Source organism: Caenorhabditis briggsae (assembly GCF_000004555.2).
Source record: "Caenorhabditis briggsae complete genome, chrIII, whole genome shotgun sequence".
Lineage (NCBI taxonomy): Eukaryota > Metazoa > Nematoda > Chromadorea > Rhabditida > Rhabditidae > Caenorhabditis > Caenorhabditis briggsae.
In genome coordinates this window covers 12,298,406-12,315,311 of record NC_013490.2, presented here as the reverse complement: position 1 = coordinate 12,315,311, position 16,906 = coordinate 12,298,406, and the positions used below count along the sequence as shown (strand labels likewise).

General features: G+C 38.8%; 4 protein-coding genes across 4 annotated transcripts; 2 read left to right on the top strand and 2 right to left on the bottom strand.

Moving 5' to 3' along the window:
- Positions 1 to 1,048: 1,048 nt before the first annotated feature.
- Cbr-pcp-1.1 lies at positions 1,049 to 5,024 on the bottom strand (the record flags this gene model as incomplete). The annotated part of the gene is made up of 7 exons (XM_045244521.1): positions 1,049 to 1,606; positions 1,711 to 1,873; positions 1,924 to 2,515; positions 2,673 to 2,830; positions 3,251 to 3,654; positions 4,811 to 4,903; positions 4,941 to 5,024. The coding sequence occupies 7 exons, from the start codon at positions 5,022 to 5,024 to the stop codon at positions 1,049 to 1,051; spliced, it is 2,052 nt and encodes a 683-aa protein (XP_045091455.1).
- A 3,141-nt stretch (positions 5,025 to 8,165) lies between these two features.
- Positions 8,166 to 12,389, top strand: Cbr-pcp-1.2 (the record flags this gene model as incomplete). The annotated part of the gene is made up of 7 exons (XM_002642607.2): positions 8,166 to 8,249; positions 8,298 to 8,422; positions 9,241 to 9,633; positions 10,508 to 10,665; positions 10,824 to 11,415; positions 11,466 to 11,628; positions 12,189 to 12,389. 7 exons carry the CDS (start codon positions 8,166 to 8,168, stop codon positions 12,387 to 12,389), a joined length of 1,716 nt encoding a protein of 571 aa, XP_002642653.2.
- A 202-nt stretch (positions 12,390 to 12,591) lies between these two features.
- Positions 12,592 to 13,426, top strand: CBG00034 (the record flags this gene model as incomplete). The annotated part of the gene is made up of 2 exons (XM_002642606.1): positions 12,592 to 12,666; positions 12,905 to 13,426. The coding sequence occupies 2 exons, from the start codon at positions 12,592 to 12,594 to the stop codon at positions 13,424 to 13,426; spliced, it is 597 nt and encodes a 198-aa protein (XP_002642652.1).
- A 510-nt stretch (positions 13,427 to 13,936) lies between these two features.
- Positions 13,937 to 16,637, bottom strand: Cbr-mtx-2 (the record flags this gene model as incomplete). Its single annotated transcript, XM_002642605.1, has 4 exons — positions 13,937 to 14,176; positions 15,142 to 15,294; positions 16,135 to 16,424; positions 16,586 to 16,637. 4 exons carry the CDS (start codon positions 16,635 to 16,637, stop codon positions 13,937 to 13,939), a joined length of 735 nt encoding a protein of 244 aa, XP_002642651.1.
- Between the last annotated feature and the right edge of the window lie 269 nt (positions 16,638 to 16,906).

Sequence of the window (16,906 nt, the reverse complement as noted above, 5' to 3'; positions counted from 1 at the left end):
GCAGAAGGGTCCCCTCACTTTGAGCCAATTTATCTAGGTTAATGTTTAAGATAACAAAAAATTGCCAACTAACAAAATGTGTAAAACTTCACGAACTACATTTTAGTAGTCGACAACTTTTTGATAACTATTTCAGTTTTTGAGATGTGCGTCTTTAAAATATGCGCACTCCTTGCCGCCCTTCTGATAGACAGGATGACAAGGCATGGGTGCGCTATCTTTAAAGACACATAACTCGCGAACTAAATTAGCTATCAAAAAACTGTCAACTAACTAAATGTTTGTGATATTATGATAAACATTTTATCGGTCGACCGTTTTTTGAAATCTTCGACAGGAAACGAGATAATTAGGGTCAAAGAGAGGACCTTTTTGAGGAATTTTAAAGAATTCAATACCAAAAAAAAAAATTTAAATTCTCCACCGAAAAATCTACGTGATTTGATATATTGACCTCGGAGGATTACTATAAAGAGAGAGGAAAGTCGGGATTCTTGGATCCTTGAGATCCTTGGATCCTTATGATCCTTGGATCTTTGGATCCTTCGGATCCTTGGGTCCTTGGGTCCTTGGTTCCTTAGAATCCTTGGATCTTTGGGATCCTTGGAATCTTTGGGATCTTTGGGATCCTTAGGATCCTTGGATCTTTAGGATCCTTGGATCCTCGGGATTCTAGGGATCCTTGGGATCCACGGGATCCTCGGGATCCTCGGGATCCTCGGGATCCTCGGGATCCTCGGGATCCTCGGGATCCTAGGGATCCTTGGATCCTCGGATCTTTGGATACTTGGATCATTGGGATCCTTGGGATCCTTGAGATCCCTGGGATCCTCGGGAACCTTGGGATCCTTGGGATCCTTGAGATCCATGGGATCCTCGGGAACCTTGGGATCCTTGGGTCTTTTCAATTTCTGGGTCATGACCTAGATTTCAATTTCTAGGTCATGACCTAGATTCCAATTTCTGGGGCATGACCTAGATTCCAATTTTTGGGTCATGACCTAGATTATAATTTCTGTAAATTTATTGGTATATAATGGAATTTTACTTAAATAATCGTGCACAGGAGGACAAAAATAGTACTGAAAAATGAGAAAATTGAGAATCCAGATGATGTAGTTGTTGGTGGATTGGTGGGTGTGGAGCTAGGGGGAAGGGTAGAAGCCGTGGACGATCCTGAAGACGTCGTGTTCGTAGGAGAGTTAGATGTGGAGGAGTGGGATTCTGGAGATTGGGATGAGGAGCCGGCGATTGGAGCAATAGAGGATGTCTGAATAGCAGGAGCCACTGATGACGTGGCGACTGGAGCAACAGACGATGTTCGGACCGCTGGAGCAGCAGATGACGTGGCCATATGGGCTTCCGAGGAAGTCGGAACAGCTGGAACAGCTGATGACGTGGCAATTGGAACAGTGACAGTGGTTTTGACATTCGGAGCCGTTGATGACTTTAGAGCGTCAGTTTGTCCCCATGGATATTCTCCAATTCTGTCTTTGCACTCGACGTTTGGAATCGAAAGAGTTGGAAGAGGAGAGATGGTTGGGTTGGTGTTGCAGTTTACGTCAACCCAGCATTTCAGGATTTGAACGATCTGGAAATTTGAATTTTTAAGAATTAAATTATACCTCTTGAAATTCACCACATTTTTTTAAATTTACATAATTTGAGAAGCTCTAATGGCTCTTGAGATATAAGCCTCCAACCTCTTACCTGATATCTAGCATTAACCACTGTATTCGGATCACAAGTATTTGGTTGTCTCAAATCTAAATGATGTGCAGAACCGGGAATTTCCATGACATAGATTCCACGGGCAGTATTGGTTTGGTCGACTTTGTAACCGCCTCCAGACCATGGGTCAAGGTGTCCTTGCCTGCAAAATTTAGAGTCTACAGCAATCTCGCCCCATCGCACTAGGCTTACGTTAAGATTAGGTTACTGGATCCACTCAAGTCATATCCGTAGAGCGTCTTTACTGCATCAATATTCCAGTTGGCTGTTGTCCACTTCATACTTCCGAAAATCGAAACACATCCCTGCTTCAGCGTATCATAAATATTATCTCCACATTCAGACCAGAAGACGTCATTAGCTCCTCCAGATGCACACATCGCCATTATGATTTCCGAGCATTCTTGCCATGGCCATCCGAGAGCATCATCCCCAAGTCCTCCGGTTCCTTGATCTCCACAAATATTAAAATCAATGCACCAGGTGAAATTGGCATTTTGGTTATAATTGTAATAAACATTTGCTGCATTGGCCACTGCTGTCACCAAGTCCTGATCAGAGAATGATTCTCCAGTGGCGTTCATATATCCGCATGCTACAGTAACCGGCCAACCTGGAAGAGGCTCCAAGAACCCGGTTGGGTATGGATAGTCAACCATTGCCATGTATTCGATGGCTTCACGCATGTAGGCGTTGAGATTCCATCCATCAGTTTGATTGTTGATTGGAGTACGTGGATCTAGCTTGAAGACTGGGTTGTTGTTGAGCCACGCACGACCAGAATCTGGAAAAGGTTGGCTACAGTAAGACTTCAAAAACCTAGGACGCTGTGGACCGCTGAGATCGTTCTCTTGAGCTTAAATTTTGAGAATCTGTGGACCCCTGAGCAGAAGCTCTTGCTCAACCCAAGAGTCCAATTTCTACAGTAATCTAGAACCCACCAGTAGAGGAAAGATTGAGAACTGCATTCCAAGCATTTGCCAGAATAAACCTATTGCATCCATTCTCAACATAAGTTCTTGATGTGATATTATCGAATGCTCCTGGATCCACACCTCCATCGTGCATGTAAATCAGAGGTGCCGAACCAGCCCAAGCTCTGAAATTTAAATTTTTTTTAGTTTGGATACTGTAGATCATAAAATCCCTCTAGCTAATAAAGATGTTGAGATACAAAGCTTAGAAACTAGCTTAAAACTAAACCCTTGGTTCTGATTCATAGTCCTTTTGGTGTCTGTTTAAAGGCGCATAACTCGAAAACCAAAAGATTACTAAAAATTTGTTATCAGTGATTGTTAATGCCCATCGTCATTTTGTGTAAAAAACTACATTTTTTTACTTGTAACTCAATGATTCATCACCATACGCTTATCAGGGAAATTAATACGCTTATCAGGGAATCATCGTTAATGGCTGGATGATCACTGATAAAGACTTTTTACGTGATTTTCATCACGGGAGAAGTAGCTAAAACTAGAAGAAGTTTCTAGAAGGTGTTTTCAGCCAAAAAGTTACTTACCCCTTGACAATATGTGGATACTTTTGCCTAAACCAAGCGGACAGCATTCCACCGTAAGATCCACCGAAAGAAATGACTTGTGAATCCCTATGGAACGTCTTCCCGAATTGATTATTGTCTCTCTTCAACTCAGTCAAAAGTTCTGCATAATCAGCCAGAGCCTGTTCACTAGTCAAGTATCCAACATTGGCTAGATTAGCATAAGATTGATTTCCGAATGGCTGAGTGGCTCCGTAGAATCTGTGCTCGGCGAAAATGATGGAAGCATTGAACATTGGTGCCAGGTCAAACATCATTCCAGTCGCAACTTCGAATGTCGACACTGCTCCCTCGTTTCCAGTGTAGAAGAAGATGGGACCGCCCGGTTGGTAGTAGGTGTTGTTCCACATTATTCTGCAAGAATAGAAATTTCATGATTGTCTGGATTCCTGCGGTAGATGGCAAAAAGTTGTTAACTAACGAAATTTGTAAAATTTCTAGAGCTAAATTTTTTTAATTTACAATTTTTTTTTCTAGCTTGGTTTTTGAAATAAGCGCCTTAAAGGTGACACACTTTGTAGCCCTCCTGAGGAGGAGACGGCAAAGGGTGCGCAATCTTCAAAGGCGCATAACTCGCGAACGAAATTAGTTATCTAAAAGCAATTAACTAACAAAATGTAGCTCTTAAAATTTCACACATTTTGGTAGTCAACTATTTTTTGATGGCTTTTTTGGTTCTTGAGATATGGCTGAAAACTTCAAAAAAGCACACCTTGGATTGCACTTTCTCTGCGTCTCTAAGGGGTATGCTATCTTGAAGCACTCATACCTCGAGAACCATCAAATTTATCAAAAAGTTGGTAACTAACAAAATGTGTAGAATGTTAAGAGCTACATTTTGATGATTAGCAAGCTTTTTATAACTAACTTACTTTTGAAGATATGCGCATTTGAAGATTGCACACTCCTTGCCGCCCTTCTGTCAGGAGGAAGCGGTAAGGGGTGCGCAATCTTTAAAGGCGCATAACTCGCTAACAAAAGTAGTTATCAAAAAATTGTCAACTGACAAAATGTGTAAAATTTTAAAAGCTACATTTTGCTTGTTTCTACATTTTGATAGCTAGTTATCTTTTAGAGATATGAGCGTTCAAAGATTGCGCACCCCTTGCCGCCCTCTTTGTAGTCAAGGGGCTCGCAGTGTTTAAAGGCGCATAACTCGAGAACAAAAATAGTTATCAAAGAATACTTAAAAGAGGCCAGACATTAAAAAAAAGTTTATTCTGATATTTGGCCTAGAGGACCCCCATAAGGAGTTAAACTCATGACAGACAGCTCAGGGGTACAGCGTCGCTACCGGCTGAGCTACGGGGGCGCGAAGACGCCTAACGACCGATGGCCTACATAAACGCGGCGCGATTTTGCCCCCCAAACTGTCCCCCGAAATTTTTGCTGTCTGGCCTCCTTTAACTAACAAAATGTGTACTATTTTAAGAGCTACATTTTTGTAGTTAGCAACTTTTTGATATCTCTCACAGAAATTGCAATAACTAACCTCAAATCAAAAGTTCTGGTGTCTCCCCATGTGAAATGGTCCAATCGCATGCCTTTGTACCAGCGCACTTCAATATTTTCGGGTATGAAGTCATAGTTTTTGTAGAATTTCTTAAAATATTTCAAGATTTTCAGATTTTTCAGATTTTCAGACACCTACCTGAAACAAACGGCTTCTTCTACTAGACTCTACTGCAGAAACTGCAAAAAGTGCTAAAAATAGGACTGCAAAAATTTTTTGCATATTTCAAGATGAGCACAAACAAAGAGTTGGGTCTTTTTAAAGCAAAAAAAGGGATGAGAAGTACTTAAAAGTGACGAAAAGGACGTATTATACTAGAAAGACTCTTTTTTGAGGTGATAAGAAAATTCAAGAACATCCGACGACAAATTATTTCCAAAGATTAGGAAAAGTTTCGAAATTGGTAAGAAAAACTGAAAAAAAATTCAAAAAATCAAAAATTCAAAAATTCAAAAATTCAAAAATTCAAAAATTCAAAAATTCAAAAATTCAAAAAATCAAAAATTCAAATATTCAAAAATTCTAAAATTCTAAAATTCTAAAAATTCAAAAATTCAAAAATTCAAAAATTCAAAAACTCAAAAATTCAAAAATTCAAAAATTCAAAAATTCAAAAATTCAAAAATTCAAAAATTCAAAAATTCAAAAATTCAAAAATTCAAAAATTCAAAAATTCAAAAATTCAAAAATCAAGATCCAATGTTTTCACATCCATCATTTTCCTTTTGAAATGTTATTATTCTCAAACTTTACTGTCCCTTTTGTTTGCAGAAACATCAAAACAGCCGCCAAGTATACTCTGCGTCTCCAAATCTCTCCTTTATGTCCCCGACCAGAATGTTTTCGTCATTTCTCATATATTTCTTCTAGGCTACCAACTGATTTCGGAAGCCTCTATCGATTTTTAATGATTTTTCTCAAAATTATATTTTTCCACTGAAAATGAGCCTGATTGAATTCGAAAAAGGTAATTTCCAAATTTATGAAAAATCAAATATTCCAAAAAATTTCGAAAAATCCATAGTCATTTTTGGTGTCCTACCGAACTACTTCAAAATTTTTCGATTTTTTCTTTTAAATTTCAGAATATACTAAACAAATCCAGAGCTTCAATTTTGTAGTTGACAACTTTTTTGAAAAATCAATACCTAAAGAGATAATGACGCAGACAGTTAGAGTGTCTCCCATCCTAACCATCAACGCGCTTCTAGGATGGCTAGCTTGGCTCCTAGTAAAGCTAAAAAAGTGATTTTTAGCGTCAAACCTCTAATTTCAAAATTTTAAACATTTTCCAAATATTTTCCAACGAAAATAACCTTAATAGCTTTACAATAATCCAAGATATGACGCTAGTTTAGGTCTCCGAGACAGTTAAACTGTCTCAATCACTTCAGCAAGTAATTTTACAAAAAAGTTGACAACTACAAAAATGAATAGGAAAATAAATTTTACCCATTTTATTAGTTAACAATTTTTTGATAGCTAATTTTGTTCGCGAGTTATGCGCCTTTAAAAATCGTGCATCCTTTGCCGCTTCCTTCAGAGGGCAGCAAGGGGTACGCAATCTTAAAAGACACATATCTCAAAAAGAAAGTTAGCTATTAAAAAGTTGTAAATTACAAAAAAGTAGGAAATTAAATTTTACACAATTTGTTAGTTGACAACTTTTTGATTACTAAATTAGTTTTTGAGTTATGCATCTTTAAAGATCGTCTGAGGACGGCAAGAGGGCCGCTATCGTTAAATGTGCATAACTCCAAAATCAAACTAGCTATCAAAAAGTTATTAACGACTAAAATGTAGCTCTTAAAATGTTGAAAGTTTTGTTAGTTGACTATTTTTAGATAACTTTGATGGATACTGAGATAATTAGAGTTAAAGTTAAGATAGCGACGGAGGCAGTTCGACTGTAGCAGTGAAGGGCCAGCAACAGCGATTACGATCCGGAAGAGCTGGAAAAAGTTTGAAGAGGATTACCACAATGGGCGTCTTGATAGATACGTTCTATCAGACCTCAATGCCGCGGTTAAAGGTCTCGAGGTTCGACCAATTCATCTCGATAACGCAAAAGCTAACCGAACAGTGATCATCGACGGAATTTGCAAGGAATCCGCAAAAACGTAAGTAGATTTTGAAATATTTCTGTTTAATAAATTCGTTTTCAGCGCTTAGTTTGGTTTTGGAAAAGGAAGATGCACGGACATCACAATATCAAACTGAAGTACCCAGAAGGTGGATATCCTTCGAGTCTTCAACGATCCGAAGTCCAACACAATTTTCCCTATTCGCTTTCTTTTTTCTTTATCCTTTACTTTTTATTTCATGTAAACTATGTTACTTCTTTAAAATTTGCTATAAAGATTCAATTTCTTAAATTTGAAAAGCCAAAAAAGTTCTAGAAATTCTAGTGTCTTTCAACTACTGAAAATTCAAAAAATACATAAATTTGCAAAAAAAAATTCCACAACCTCTGAAATTTTGAAAATTCTATAAACAATTCCAAATTTCTAAAATGTTCAAAAATCCAAGAAGGTTTCAAAAATGTTCCGAAAAAGTTTCAAGAATTTAAAAAATCGTTTTAAAAATCATTAAATTCAAAAATCCAAAAATCCGAAAGGAATAAAAATCGAAAATCCAAAAATAATTCAAAAAAAATTTTTTTTTTTCAAATTCCTCATTTTCTATTAAACAGCCTCTGTCCCTTTTGTTTGCAGACATGAAAAAACCGCCGCCTACTCTGAGTCTCCGATCTCTACAACTTTTTGTAGTTGTCAACATTTTGGTAAAATCACTTGCCTAAGAGATAGAGATGCGGACAAAAGTATACTTAAACTTCAAAAAGCCATATCTTGGCTGTCTTGGCTATAGAGCTATAAAGAGGTTTTCATTGGGAAATGTTTTGAAAATAGTCAAAATCTAGCTTTTGGGCCGAAAATCACTTTTCTAGTTTTTCTAGGAGCCAAGCTAGCCTTCCTAGAAGCTCCTTGCTGGCCAGACAGCGAGACACTCTGACTGTCTGCGTCTCAATCTCTTCAGGTATTGATTATCCTGAAAAGTTGTCAATTACAAAATTGAAGCTCTATTTTTGTTTAGTATATTCTGAAAATTTCAGAAAAATTGGAATATGGAATGTGATAATTTTCGTGGGGGTTCAAAGTTTATTGGTTTGGTTTGGCGCTGCTCGGTTCCTGTTCTTTTACCGCTGCTCTTCAAATTTTCAATTCTTATCAACCAACCTCAAAAAAAAGATTCGTCTGTTTAGTATTGTCTCTTTGTGTCTCTTTTGCCACTATTTCAATTCTTCTTCTTATCAGTTAATTTTTCTCCAAACCTAATTCACTTTTCGTGCTCTTCTCCGCAAACATGCGGCGGGTTTTTACTGTCTTAGTTTTGGCACTTTTTGCGTTTTCAGCCGTAGAGTCTAGTAGAAGAAGCCGTTTGTTCCAGGTAAAAGCCTTCATGGATACCAAAATCAAAGGAATCAGAAATTTTTAGAAATTCTACAAAAAACCAGTCAACTATGATGCAGAAATCATCCCAAAAAATATCGAGGTGGTCTGGTACAAAAACATGCGGTTGGATCATTTCACATGGGGAGACACCAGGACTTTTGATATGAGGTTAGTGTTAACTAACAAAATGTAGCTCTTAAAATTCCACTCATTTCGTTAGTTAGTTATTTTATGATAGTTAGCTTACTTTAGGAGATATGCGCCTTTAAATATCTTTAAAGACGCATATCTCTAAAAGTAAATTAGCTAACAAAATTTTGTCAACTAATAACATGTATCTTTTAAAAAAATACACATTTTGTTAGTTAACAATTTTTTGATAGCTAAATTTGTTCGCGATTTATGCGCCTTTGAAGAGTACGCGCCTTCAAGTGAGAGCGACAATGGGTGCGCGGTCTTTAAAGGCGCATATCTCCAGAAGTCCTAGACCAGAACCAAGCTTGATATCAAGCATTTGTAAACTGAAAACATGTAGCCCTTAAAATTTCCCAAATTTTGTTAGTTGACAGATTTTAAATAGCTAATCTTGTTTGCGAGTTATGCGCCTTTAAAGATCGCTCACCTCTTGCCGCTTTCTCTTGGAGGGCTGCAAGAGGCGCGCGCAATCTTTAAAGCCTCTTATCTCCAAAAGTTAGCTAGCTATTGTAAATTTGTAAACTAAAAATCTGAAGATCTTGAAATTTTACAAACTTTGTTAGTTGATATATTTTTCCTAGTTAATAGGCTTATCGAGTTCTGCGTCTATATCGTGCCACTTCCTCCCTCCTGATGAGTGCGTAGTCTTTAAAAGCGCATATCTCCAAAACTAAGCTAGCTATGAAAAAGTTGTGAACTACAAAAATATGTAGAATTTAAAGAGCTACATTTTGTTAGTTGACCACTTTTTGCTAGGGATCCAGATAATCATGCAATTTCTATTCTTGCAGAATAATGTGGAACAACACCTTCTACCAACCGGGCGGTCCCATCTTCTTCTACACTGGAAACGAGGGAGCAGTGTCGACATTCGAAGTTGCGACTGGAATGATGTTTGACCTGGCACCAATGTTCAATGCTTCCATCATTTTCGCCGAGCACAGATTCTACGGAGCCACTCAGCCATTCGGAAATCAATCTTATGCTAATCTAGCCAATGTTGGATACTTGACTAGTGAACAGGCTCTGGCTGATTATGCAGAACTTTTGACTGAGTTGAAGAGAGACAATAATCAATTCGGGAAGACGTTCCATAGGGATTCACAAGTCATTTCTTTCGGTGGATCTTACGGTGGAATGCTGTCCGCTTGGTTTAGGCAAAAGTATCCACATATTGTCAAGGGGTAAGTAACTTTTTGGCTGAAAACACCTTCTAGAAACTTCTTCTAGTTTTAGCTACTTCTCCCGTGATGAAAATCACGTAAAAAGTCTTTATCAGTGATCATCCAGCCATTAACGATGATTCCCTGATAAGCGTATTAATTTCCCTGATAAGCGTATGGTGATGAATCATTGAGTTACAAGTAAAAAAATGTAGTTTTTTACACAAAATGACGATGGGCATTAACAATCACTGATAACAAATTTTTAGTAATCTTTTGGTTTTCGAGTTATGCGCCTTTAAACAGACACCAAAAGGACTATGAATCAGAACCAAGGGTTTAGTTTTAAGCTAGTTTCTAAGCTTTGTATCTCAACATCTTTATTAGCTAGAGGGATTTTATGATCTACAGTATCCAAACTAAAAAAAATTAAAAGTGACTTTTTGGCTCTTTTTAGGTTGAAATGACCTTGAACCTTCCGGAAACTTTTTAGCGGTTTTTACGATGATGAGAATTACAAATAAAAAGTCATAAAAAACAGGAACTCTTTCTTATCAATTATCATTAACTGTAAGCTATTAAAATTTTGAAGACGATTCCCTGATAAGCTTATTAATTGAAGATGATTCACAAGAAACAGAAAAATATTTATGACAATCTTAGCACAGATACAGAGCATTAATAATCACTGATAACCAAAGTTAGGTTTTTGAGTTATGCGCCTTTAAACAAACCCAAAAGAACTATGAATCAGGAAGCAATGGACTAATTTTAAGCTAGCTTCAAAGCTTTGTATCTCAAGAATTTTCATAGCTATCAACAAATTTCCAACTAACAAAATGCTAGGAACTTCCTGATCTACAGTATCCAAACTAAAAAAAAATCAAACTTTCAGAGCTTGGGCTGGTTCGGCACCTCTGATTTACATGCACGATGGAGGTGTGGATCCAGGAGCATTCGATAATATCACATCAAGAACTTATGTTGAGAATGGATGCAATAGGTTTATTCTGGCAAATGCTTGGAATGCAGTTCTCAATCTTTCCTCTACTGGTGGGTTCTAGATTACTGTAGAAATTGGACTCTTGGGTTGAGCAAGAGCTTCTGCTCAGGGGTCCACAGATTCTCAAAATATTAAGCTCAAGAGAACGATCTCAGCGGTCCACAGCGTCCTAGGTTTTTGAAGTCTTACTGTAGCCAACCTTTTCCAGATTCTGGTCGTGCGTGGCTCAACAACAACCCAGTCTTCAAGCTAGATCCACGTACTCCAATCAACAATCAAACTGATGGATGGAATCTCAACGCCTACATGCGTGAAGCCATCGAATACATGGCAATGGTTGACTATCCATACCCAACCGGGTTCTTGGAGCCTCTTCCAGGTTGGCCGGTTACTGTAGCATGCGGATATATGAACGCCACTGGAGAATCATTCTCTGATCAGGACTTGGTGACAGCAGTGGCCAATGCAGCAAATGTTTATTACAATTATAACCAAAATGCCAATTTCACCTGGTGCATTGATTTTAATATTTGTGGAGATCAAGGAACCGGAGGACTTGGGGATGATGCTCTCGGATGGCCATGGCAAGAATGCTCGGAAATCATAATGGCGATGTGTGCATCTGGAGGAGCTAATGACGTCTTCTGGTCTGAATGTGGAGATAATATTTATGATACGCTGAAGCAGGGATGTGTTTCGATTTTCGGAAGTATGAAGTGGACAACAGCCAACTGGAATATTGATGCAGTAAAGACGCTCTACGGATATGACTTGAGTGGATCCAGTAACCTAATCTTAACGTAAGCCTAGTGCGATGGGGCGAGATTGCTGTAGACTCTAAATTTTGCAGGCAAGGACACCTTGACCCATGGTCTGGAGGCGGTTACAAAGTCGACCAAACCAATACTGCCCGTGGAATCTATGTCATGGAAATTCCCGGTTCTGCACATCATTTAGATTTGAGACAACCAAATACTTGTGATCCGAATACAGTGGTTAATGCTAGATATCAGGTAAGGCCCCCTAGATAATCTAGTTTTCTCCGTAGAGCGCGTTACCTTTCTAGCTTTTCTGCTTCTCTTGACGTCACTTCTCGGTCTTTATATTTTGAAGCGGTATCTCAAGAACCAGAACAGCTACTCAATTTTTGTAAACTAACAAAATGTGTAAAATTTAAGAGCTACATTATCCTAATTGAATAATTTCAAAAATCTTATTTAGTTTCCGAGATACAGCGTTTCAAAGATCACTCGCTCTAAAGAAGAGTAGAAGGGTGATGACCCTCCCTTGTTGGACGTGCAAAATCTCCGAACGCTTATATCTCGCATACCAAAAACGTTATCGAAAAATTATTGTTAACTAATGAAATATGTATATTTCAAAAGCTACAAAATACTTGTTGACAAGTTCAACGGAAATTTTGAAGTTTTTGAGATACAGCGCTTTGAAGAGTTGTCGCTCTGAGCGAAAAATGACCAACTAATAAAATGTGTAAAATTTCAAGAGCTACAATTCATCAGTTCACAAATTTCAGATATCTATCCCACAAATTGAGATAACTTGAAATTTCCAGATCGTTCAAATCCTGAAATGCTGGGTTGACGTAAACTGCAACACCATCCCAACCATCTCTCCTCTTCCAACTCTCTCCATTCCGAACGTCGAGTGCAAAGACAGAATCGGAGAGTATCCATGGGGACAAACTGACAAGGCAGCCGCGACGTCTTCTATTCTAATGTCTTGTATTCTGGCACTTGTCTATTATATGTTCTAGAATAAAGTTTTTGATGATTTTCCAAACTTCCATTACATCATTTTTCAGCCAAAATTTCAAAATGTTCCTTTAGAAAATAGTGACTTTAAGACACTAATCCGACCATCCTCCTTATCGAAATATGTTTGGGGCGTCGGCCTTGTCTTAAATAAGACCTAAACGAGAGAGGAAGTGAGTTCCGTTTCATTTTTAAAGTTTCAAAATGCAGATCAGAAATTTTTTGGTCTTATTTGCTTTGATTTTTGCAGAATCGGATGCCAGCAGAAGACACCATAAGGTAAGCTTTCTCGTCTTTTTAAGCTGAAAATTTCTAGAAGTTTGATAAAGCTCTCTTTCGCTAGGCCTAGCTAGCTTCAGCTTAGCTCTAGATACAGTACCCGGCCAATAGAATACAAAAAAAAAACCATGTTTTCAGTTGATTTTCGGCCTATCAAGTTTCCAATCACTTTGAAAACTCTCGAGGATCTAAAAGAGGCCCAAAACTTTTCAAAAATTCTTTTCTGATCCTTTTTCAGTTCCATAGACATCTGGTGGCGTTGGGAGAGGCGGCTGACGGGACAACTTCTGGCGCAGCGGTTCAGACATCGTCAGTAGCTCCAGATGCCAAAACTACAGCTAATGCTCCAATCGCCACGTCATCTGCTGCTCCAGAAGTAAAGACACCTTCAGCGGCTCCAGATGTCAAAACTACTGTAGTCATTCCAATCGCCACGTCATCCATCGCTCCAGCTGTTCATAGCTCTTCCGCAGCTCCAGCAGCTCAGACGTCTTCAGCAGCTCCAGCTCACCAGACATCCTCTGTGGCTCCAGTTATTCATTCCTCCTCATCTGCCCCAATCGCTGGCTCCTCGTCCCTCTCTTCGGAACCCCAATCCTCCACAGCAAGTATTCCTTCAAACTCGACATCTTCAGAATCCACCCCTTCTTCTATTCTTCCTCCTAGCACCACATCAACCCTTCCATCCACAACTACATCATCCGGATTCTCGAATTTCTCATTTTTCAGTACTATTTTGGTTTTGTGCTTGATTTTCTAGATTAATAAAAGTTGTTAAAACCTTTAAAAACTGAAAACCAAAAAAAAAGAAAAATAATGTTTAATAAATAATGAAGCTGATGCTCCTTTAAAGGTACAGTAATCCACATGCTCATCTAGCTTCAATGTGGTCAGAAGCGCGTTTTAAAGGCGCATGCTCCTATAGCATAACCGCAAGCGCCGTAGGCACATTTAAAGGCGCATGCTTCTGTTCCTTTCCTACAGTATCCAAGTTTAAAAAAAAGAGCAAAAATAATGACAAAAAAATCTAGCAAAAAATAAAATGAGGGATGCGCCTTTAAAGGTGCATTCTCCGAGCCCAATTTAAAGCTCCAAAAGCCCACAAAGCTCCAAAAGCCCAAATGCTCCAAAAGCCCACAAAATGAAAAACAAAAGAAAACTGATGCACCTTCAAAGGTACAGTAACCCGAATAAAAAACCTCAGACTTCATATATAGTTGAACTACAAGGGATACAAAAAAAGACAATCAATCAATAAAAAAATACAATTCTACTGCTTAAAATACTGTTGCTCGACTCTCTTGGTGAATTCAATGAGATTCGTGTATTTTTTCAGAATATTCGTGATATTTGTCAGCGGAAGACGGACGGTGATCAGCGTGTACATGTGGCCGAATAGAAGAGCATCGGCTTCTGTTGGCAAGTCTCCAGTCAGGTATTTTTGAGTGCCAAGTTGGGCGGAGAGGGCACGGAACACCTTGTCCGCTTGCTCGCCGACCTCGTCCATTGTCTGCAAAATTTGAATTTTTCAAAAAAAAAAATTTTTTTAATTGAATTTTTTTTTGAACTTTTTGATCCATTTTATCTTGGCCCCTATGAAAGATATCAAAAATCTGTCAACTGATAATATGCTTCTCACATTATAATCAACATTTTATCAGTTGAAATATTCCTGATATCTCATACAGGAACAGAGATAAATTGGCTCACAGATTAAGCAATTTTGAAATATTGAGCTCGTCAACTTTGAGCCAATTTATCTCGACCCCTATACTAGATATCAAAAATCTGTCAACTGATAAAAAGTTTCCGATAATGTGATGAACATTTTATCAGTTGACAGTTTTTTGATATCTTTCACAGGAACCCAGATAAATTGTTTCAAAATTTGGGAATTTTAACGGAACAGTTTGAGCTTATCAACTTTGAGCCAATTTATCTCCGCTCATATCAGAGATATCAAATGTCTGTCAACTGATAAAATGTAGCTCACATTTTGATAAACCTTTTTATTAGTTGACACATTTTTACATCTCTTACAGGAAGCAAGATAAATAGGCTCAGAAATTGAGCCCTCCTACCCCCCAAAAGTGGGCGGGGCCTAAATTCTAAATCAATCCAAAAACGCTAAAAACGCTTCAAAACTCTTTGAAAACTCCTCTAAAACCGCCCAAAAACCGCTGAAAATCCATTTTTGAGCATTTTTCAAAAAAGTGCCCGGATGGCCTAGTGGGAATTTTCATCAAAATCTATCAATCTGAAGGTCGCGGGTTCGACTCCCACCGATGGCAATTTTTTTCGTTTTTTGTGTGGAGCTAGAAAATGACCTTGAAAGGTTGGAATTTCTAAAAGTTAGGCTCCGCCCCTGACTCCGCCCACTTTTGTGGGAAGGGTGGCTCAATATCATTCGTTTTTTTCTCGTTTTTTCGCCATTTTCCGTGTGTCTGTGCATCCAGATGTCCCTCCCTACCGTACCTTTGCATCCCAATCCTTATCAGCGAGCTCTTCCAACACGCTACGACGCTTCAAAAACGGCAAAACCGTGGAAAGGGGCCAGTGATAGACGCTACCGTACCTCAGACGTGTCACCTTGTCGTACGTCTCGTCGTGTTTCCAAAGAACAAATTTCTGGAAGAAGATTCTTGGGTTTTTGGGTTTTTCTAGGCCATCTTGTCAGGATTCTAGGACACTATCGAATGATGGCCTAGTAACCCAAAAGTTGGGATTTCTAGGCCACTGTTTCATTTTTGGGGCTTCCAGACCTTCCTAGATGGCCTATAAATATAAATTTTTGGATTTCTGGGCCACAACTTGATTTCTGGGGATTCTAGACCTTTCTAGATGGCCTAGAAATCCAAAATTTGGAATTCTAGGCCACGGCTTGATTTCAGCGGTTCTAGAGCTTTCTAGGCAGCGTGCGATGGCCTAGGAATCTCAAATTTCGAGATTCTAGGCCACCGCTCAATTTCGGTGACGTTGGACATTTTAGATGGCCTAGAAACCAGAAATTCGGGATTCTAGGCCGTTGCTTGATTTTTTTGCGATTCTAGGTCTTCCTAGATGGCCTAGAAACCCCAAATTTTGGATTTCTAGCCCACTAGTTGATTTTGCCGTTTTTAAACCTTTCTAAACCTTTTTAGATGGCCTAGAGATTCAAAATTCGGAATTCTAGGCCCCGGCCTGATTTCAGCTGTTCTAGACCTTCTTAGATGGCCTAGAAACACACATTTTGGGATTTCTAGGCCATAGCTCGATTTTTGGGATACGAGACCTTTCTAGATGGCCTAGAGACCCAAACCTTGAGATTCTAGGCCACTGCTTTTTTCCGAAGTTTCTGGACCTTTCTAAACCTTTCTAAATGACCTAGAAACCCCAGCATTTGGATTTCTAGGCCATTCTAGGCCTTTCTAGATGGCCTAGAACCCCCAAACTAGGCCATTTTTGGGGGTTTTCCCGGCCCCTACCAACCTCTACAGTAGTCAACAAGTGCTCAATCATTGAGATATTGGCTCTCATATCGGCGACTTGCGTTTCGCTCAAATGTGACGTCAAGGTGACGCCCTTCTTATGAACAAAATCGACGATGGCGTTGAATCCCGTAATCAGGGTTTTATTGATTTTCAGAAGCGGAACGACGCCGTCTGGAGAGATAAAGTCGACGTTGGGACGTTGACGAACGTTGAATGGGAGTGACGTCATTCGGAGGAATGTCTGGACGGCGAGGCAGTCGGCAAAGTCGTACATTAGAGCTTGGTCGTCTGGAAAATTCGATTTTCAGAGTTTTGGCGGGAATTCAAAATTTTGAAAAGTTTGAAAAAATTACTTTTTTTCTAAATTTTCAGCTCAATTCCAGCTTTTAAAGCCATTTTTTCCCAAATTTTCAGATAAAATTCCAGCATTTCCAGCCAAAAAAACCCACTCAAATACGGTGTAAACAACGACACATCCTCCCAATCTTGCGCCGCGTTCATCGACAACGCGTCGGTTACCAATTGGGTTATCACACCCGAGCTGCTCATCTGGAAGTATGTTTTCTGGCTTAAAATATGATAAAAACAGGGGGCGAAAATGGTGAAAAATGAGTCGGAAAACGTTCAATGTCTGCCTAAAATTAACAAGATATAAGTAAAAATCCCTGAAATTGCCTCAAAATAAGCTGCAATGGAGCCAAAATGGCTCAAAATTGCCCGAAATCCCCTTAATTTCAGGCGACAATCGCTAAATTTCCAAGTTAAAACCA